Source organism: Austrofundulus limnaeus, unplaced genomic scaffold, assembly GCF_001266775.1.
Source record: "Austrofundulus limnaeus strain Quisiro unplaced genomic scaffold, Austrofundulus_limnaeus-1.0 Scaffold506, whole genome shotgun sequence".
NCBI classification, from domain to species: Eukaryota; Metazoa; Chordata; class Actinopteri; order Cyprinodontiformes; family Rivulidae; genus Austrofundulus; species Austrofundulus limnaeus.
Window position 1 is genome coordinate 244,898 of NW_013952908.1, and position 6,893 is coordinate 251,790.

The following is a 6,893-nucleotide window of genomic DNA, read 5'->3' on the forward strand; positions in this document are numbered from 1 at the left end:
GTATTATTGTAACAACAAGACAAATTAAGTCATATATATGGATTTAATTATGATATCGTATCAAAATGTAGCTTTTAAAGACAAGAATCTGAAAATGTCATTATGTCATTTTGACCAAATTTGACTTAATCCTCATTTATTTTGAAATCAGCTTCATTTCACAACAAAACGTCCTGCAGTTTAACGTTTGTTAAAGTTCTCAGAAGCCTTCAGGCTCACAGGATGTAAACCGTCTTGTTTCAGTCCCGGTTCTATAGATGGTGTGCAGTGAGCGTATACACGAGCAGGAATCTGCATTAATCTGCATTTTAAATTTTATGGCTTATTCACTCTGGGTTGTGGATAGTGGACCAGGACAAAAGGTGACTCTTTGTGAGCAGCAGGATGGTCTCATGCCAAGGAGGAGAACCGCAGGCCAGGGGTGTCACTAGGTTTTAATGATGAGGGGGGGCTTAGCCCCCAGGAGACGCACACAATTTTTGTATATATTATATATATACAGTATATAGCGTGGACTGAATAACAGCTCACCAAAGAGGATCTCTACATATAAATTAAAGGGAAACTGACAGATTTGTGATCATATATTTTAGTTAATAATGAAATATTAAATGGTTATTTATTCTGACCACATCACATTCAATTTTTGCAAAATATATTTTTAAATTAAATAAAACATGTTTTACACCAAAATAATTTAGGGGGGCTTTAAAGGCCTAGTGATGCCACTGCCRCAGGCGCCATCTTTGCTGCGAGGCTATCGATGGAGATGAACAGAGGGCGTCTGAAAGAAGCTTGTTGTGTCATGTGATCGACAGGAAGCTGTGCTGTGTGAAGACATCTGGACAGGAAGTGTCTGAGGACAGAGTAGCTCCGCCCTGAATGAGGTAGTCCTCGTCTGCAGCAGCGTCGCAGCTCAGAGGAGATAAAAACTCATTTAGTGCAGTAAAAGCTGCTGTGGTTTGTTTGTTCTGCTCCTTATTTAACCTAAAAACAGCTGCAGGTGTTTTACCTGAAGCAAAGAGAAGCCTGCAGCCTCTGAAGGCTCCTGTGTACAGGAGTAACTCTGGGGGGGTCATCCCACAGGTGTGATCTCATTAAAGGAGCTGAGGGGTCCTGTGGGTGGGGACTAGTTACCATGGTGATGGCTGGATGCAGGGAAACATCAGTTAGCTGGTGCTACAGGTGGAGGGACAGGTAGTTCTTCCTCCTGTCAGGTTTTTGAATTAGATCAGTGTTTCTTGGACAAAGACTGGGACGGAGTTAAAGCAGCTCCTCTTCCTCGCCTCCTTGCAGACGATGCATCAGAAGGTGGTGTTGGCGGTTCTTCTGGCGGCGGGTGTCCTCTGCCTCTCCTTGGCTCCCGTCTGTCGGGCCGAGGACGATCAGGTGGACGACATGGACATGGACGTGGAGGACGACATGGACCTGATGGGAGSAGTCATGGATGAGGAAGAAGACGAGCTGGACGGTGATGTGCAGGATGAAGCTCCGCCTCCTCCTAAAGCTCCCGCAGCTCCAAAGGTAAAGCAGAGGCTGATTGGACATTTTATTTAGTTCTTTGTTTGTTTAGTTATTTAGTTAGTACAAAAAGTTGAAAGTAAATTTAAAACTTTGTGTTCAGGTGACCTACAAGGCTCCGGAGCCGAAGGGGGAACATTTCTTTGCCGAGTCATTTGACCGGGGGACGCTGGACGGGTGAGCACACGACACTCAAACACTCCATCCTCTGGGGGTCTCTGAGGACGGGGGACGACAGGGGACAGGGTGGAACAGGAAGCAGCTCTGATACATCTGTTTGTTTCAGGTGGGTCGTGTCAAAAGCCAAGAAGGACGACGCTGATGAAGAGATCGCCAAGTACGACGGTAAGTCTGCCTCAGGTTCTGTATCAGGGTTCCTGTGGATCCTTAAAGTCTTAAAAAGCCTTGAATTCATCCATCCAAAGTTATGGCCTTAATTAACATTAAAATGTCTTAAATCAGTCTTTCAGAAGTCTTAAAAATGTTAACACATTGTAAATAAGATGATTGTAATTCATCTCAAATATTAAAATAATTTTTAACATTTATTTATTTAAACATTCAAATGCAGACATTCATCTTTGACATCACTTCCTGTTATTTCACATGTAAATATCTCAACAACCGTCCGTCTGAGCAACGTGAAATTTGTTTTATAACATGTTAATAATGTTGACTTTCATCTACAGTAAGCTGGGGTTGAGACCCCACTCTGGGTCCTAAAACAATGAATTCTGGGTCGTTAAGAGAATTTACAGGAATTAAATTAAGTTTAAAACTGAGAATGTTTCTAATGGAGGGTTCTGATGATGATGATGATGTTCGAACAGGTAAATGGGCTGTGGAGGAGATGATGGACAGTAAGCTGCCCGGTGATAAAGGTCTGGTCCTGAAGTCTCGAGCCAAACATCACGCCATCTCAGCCCTGCTGCTGCGACCTTTCATCTTCGACACGGAGCCTCTCATCATCCAGTAAGAATTAAAGATGCTGCTGCTTCCTCCTGCAGGAGTTTAAAGAAGCAGCAGGATCAAACGTCACGAGTCGTGTTCGAGTCGTGTTCGAGTCGTGTTTGATTCGTGGTCTCTGTGTGACCAGGTACGAGGTGAACTTCCAGTCCGGCATCGACTGCGGCGGCGCTTACGTCAAGCTGCTGACCCAGACCCCCGAACTCAACCTGGTAAGTTTCATTCCTCAGGTTCAAGTTTGTCTGTGCCGGTCCAGTTCTGGTTTTTGATCCGCCTCGTGTGTGTCTGCAGGACCAGTTTGTGGACAAGACTCCGTACACCATCATGTTCGGACCYGACAAATGTGGAGAGGATTACAAGCTGCACTTCATCTTCAGGCACAAAAACCCCAAAACCGGAGAGTACGAAGAAAAACACGCTAAGAAACCCGACGCTGACCTGCGCACGTACTACACCGATAAGAAGACGCACCTGTACACGCTGGGTAAGCCACGCCCCCTCAGACCAACAGGTAGCTCTGGTTTCTGAAGTTAACTGACTCTTCTGCCCCCCCCCCCCCCCCCCCCAGTGTTGAACCCTGACAACAGCTTTGAGATTCTGGTGGATCAGACGGTGGTGAACAGTGGTAACCTGCTGAAGGACATGACCCCTCCCGTCAACCCCCCCGCTGAGATCGAGGATCCCGACGACCACAAACCAGAGGACTGGGACGAGAGACCAAAGATCCAGGACCCTGACGCCGTCAAGCCTGAGGACTGGTCAGTTCCCATTCACTCAGAATCAATGTGTTTAAAGAGGAGTGGGCCGAGTGATCCAGGAAGTGGTCCGGCTCAGATCAGACCAGGATGCTTTTCTTGATGACATCATCAGGATCTGTTTCTGATGGAATCTTTCAGGGATGAAGATGCTYCCGCTCAGATTCCTGATGAAGACGCCGTGAAACCGGACGGCTGGCTGGACAACGAGCCCGAGTACGTCGGTGACCCCGACGCCGTCAAACCTGACGACTGGTGAKTTTATTTTTATTTTTTATTCTTTGTTTCATTTAATTAATTACAACAAAACAAAATTCAAACATGATACAATGTCATTAAAATGAGAAGCAGAAACCTTATAACGTTTGCCCCCATTTAACAAGTAATATATACTGTATATACTGTATACACCCCTACATACAGATACATAAATAGAATTCATATCGTAACGATCAGCAAAAAAAAAGAAAAATAAAGATTTGCAATTATTCAAAGAGCAGCTAATATAAATGCTTATTATATGTTTTCATATTTTGTCAGCAAGTCAGATTTTACCAATCTCCCAAATAACAATCGAACCAGCATTTTTATAATGGCTAGCCAAGTTGTTCCACAACTTTATTCCTTGAACTGAAGTACATCTGTCTCAAATTTCAAGTCCTTTAAGATTATAAGTACGTTCCCTCTTGATGAAATTAGATTAAATATTCAAAAGTAATGTGGTTTTATGAGCCTTACATAAACAGCAAAATCCTGTAATCAACCAACTCTAAAAGTTTAATAAATTCACTTGATGAAATTAATTATAATAAATTTAAAAATAAATAAATATTCAATGGGTGATTATAATGTTTTCTGGCTATAATTCTTATGGCTCTTTTTTGCAAAATAATAGGATTTGTAATTGTTTTAAATGCTTTCCCCCAGACTTCTACACAATAAATAAAATGTGGAACAATTATTGCATTATATAACAGCACTTTATCATTAAATAAATCATTTACCTTGTATAATACTGCAATAGATTTTGTTATTTTAGTTCTTAAATAATTTATGTGAGACTTCCAAGTCAAGTTTTCATCACTAATAACACCCAAGGACTTGACTTCACTGACTCTACAAATGTCAATACTATCAACTCTAAATGAAACATCAACCGTTCTTTTTCTATTACTGAATATCATATAATTAGTTTTGTCTAAATTTAGTGATAATTTATTAAGCTTAAACCAGTTTTGTATTTTTGCAAATTCTGTTTGCATCATTTCCAACATTTGTTCCCAATTTTTACCCAAACAAAAAAATGTATCATCTGCAAACAAAACACATCTAAACAACCCTGACACATTCACCAAAACATTTACATATAAAAGAAACAACTTTGGTCCAAGCACAGAACCCTGTGGAACCCCACATATAATATCAGCAAAATCAGATCATACATCATTTATTTGAACAAGTTACAGTGGCAATGCAGGCTAACCCCCCACCTCAGTGGTCTGGTCTTGATGAAGGTCTCTCTGTCTGTCAGGGATGAGGACATGGACGGAGAATGGGAGGCCCCACAGGTCCCCAACCCCGTCTGCGAGAGCGCCCCCGGCTGTGGCCCCTGGAAACGCCCGATGATTGACAACCCCAGCTACAAGGGCAAGTGGAAGCCCCCCATGATCGACAACCCCAACTACCAGGTAACCAGACTGATGAATGACTCCCTCACAGGAAACAGGAAGCAGCTTTCTGGCTCCTGACCTTTTTGACCCTTTGGTTTCAGGGCATCTGGAAGCCCAGGAAGATCCCCAACCCGGCTTTCTTCGAGGACCTGCACCCGTTCAAGATGACACCATTCAGCGCCGTGGGGCTGGAGCTCTGGTCCATGACTTCCGACATCTTCTTCGATAACTTCTTCATCACCAACGACCGAAACGTCGCCGAGCGCTGGTCCGCTGACAGCTGGGGGCTGAAGAAGGCCGCCGAGGGGGCAGCCGAGGTGGGTTCAGGTGGATCAGAGACAGGAAGTCCGGCTGAGAGGAGGGTCCTGAAAACAGAATTTTATTAAAATAATACATTAATTTACTGAATAAAACAAAACAAATCTGAAAACTTAATTTTTGTTCACAGTACGATGGAGATTAAGATTTATTTAATCAATAGTTGGTGTGTGATTGACAGCTGGCGGAGCCAATAGGAGCTTCTGTAATCTTTTCATGCAATTAAACAGTTTTATTCATCATAAAAACCTCACCAGTCAAGTTTTTCTCTAAATCAGAGGTTCTCAAACTGGGGTCCCAGGACCCTTGGGGGTCCGCGAGTAGTATCTTGGGGGTCCTCAAAAATTTTCAATAAATTGTTCATTTGAGTTTTATTTAAAAAAACATATGGGGAACAATGCACTGGTAAAACAAACATACTAAACCAAACAAAAGTTAATATTGCCATGGCATTTAGGAAGAAAAATGACCTTGAACAATTTTTTAAACAGTGTGGGGTTTTTCAGGGGGTCTCTGGAAACTTGTCACCCTGGTAAGGGGTCTCCAGACCCAAAACATTTGAGAACCTCTGCTCTAAATCATCACAGAAGCGTCCTTTTATCAGACAACCAGCAGGTGGCGCTAACACCAGCCAGCTCAGACTGAAGAAATAAAAGACAAACGTGTAAAGAGCATAAACTCAACAACATGAGGAACTTATTTTCAGAGTGGCTGTTCTTTGTGTTCAGTAAAATCTAACTTGCTTCAGTTTTTACAGGAAGTGTGCAGAAACACTTAATTCTGATGTGTTTGTGTTGCAGCCCGGTCTGGCAGCTCAGATGCTGAACGCTGCAGAGGAGCGGCCGTGGCTTTGGATCGTCTACGTCCTCACCGTGGCTCTGCCCGTCGTCCTCATCATCGTTTTCTGCTGCACGGGAAAGGTAACGAGTTATCAGGGCTGAGTACTAGCAGTTTGGTGATGTCATGATGACACACGGGTTACCGTACGATATATTACTTATTTTACTTTTTTCCCCTTCCAAAAGTTCCCATTTAAAAACAAACTCCATATATTTTCTATGTATTTTCTATGTCTCATACTAGCAGGAGTTTGACAGCCCTCTCAATGCTCTGTGTTTCATATGGTCGTATTTGGTCCCTTCAGTACTGCCCCTCGGGGACCCCCTTCAGCTCAGGACGSCTTCTGTAACGTGACTTCTCTGAGAGTCGGTCTAACCTGCTCACTCATCCATCGACACTTAGTGCTAATGTTTACTCACAATTAGGGCTGCCATGATTAGTCGACTAATTAACTATTAAAATAATCAACGACTAATTTAATAGTTGAATAGTTTTTTTTGTTTTGTTTTTTACTTTGTTTTTCTCTCCAAACGTCTTTGACACCTTCCACTGCCACATCTACCTTTCTGTCCTTGCCACACATGCACAGTAGTGGTAACTGGGGTAGGCCGTGGACGTCACAAGACATTATACAGACAGGCTCTGGTATCATGGCTACCTGACAACAGAGCTCAAAGTGTGGGATCATTTTTTTTAATCACTGTCTTTTTTATTAAGTATTTTTCCTTTTATACATACAGTTTGTGAATACAAAGAAGTGTTTATCCAATACAGATACAAAAAAGGAAGAAAAAACAGAAGGAAAAAAATAATAATATAATAT

The 6,893-nt window shown here is 42.5% G+C and overlaps 1 protein-coding gene across 1 annotated transcript in view; it reads left to right on the forward strand.

The window, feature by feature from the left end:
- The window catches only part of canx (calnexin), a 14,993-nt gene that overhangs the window by 4,091 nt on the left and 4,009 nt on the right, over window positions 1–6,893 (forward strand). The window contains exons 2-12 of the mRNA XM_014025881.1: window positions 1,297–1,524; window positions 1,625–1,698; window positions 1,808–1,866; window positions 2,352–2,493; window positions 2,618–2,699; window positions 2,779–2,971; window positions 3,056–3,245; window positions 3,384–3,497; window positions 4,774–4,930; window positions 5,014–5,229; window positions 6,031–6,150. Of these exons, the coding sequence (XP_013881335.1) occupies window positions 1,300–1,524; window positions 1,625–1,698; window positions 1,808–1,866; window positions 2,352–2,493; window positions 2,618–2,699; window positions 2,779–2,971; window positions 3,056–3,245; window positions 3,384–3,497; window positions 4,774–4,930; window positions 5,014–5,229; window positions 6,031–6,150 (1,572 nt within the window). The 5' untranslated portion in view covers window positions 1,297–1,299. The remainder of the gene's footprint in view (window positions 1–1,296; window positions 1,525–1,624; window positions 1,699–1,807; window positions 1,867–2,351; window positions 2,494–2,617; window positions 2,700–2,778; window positions 2,972–3,055; window positions 3,246–3,383; window positions 3,498–4,773; window positions 4,931–5,013; window positions 5,230–6,030; window positions 6,151–6,893) is intronic.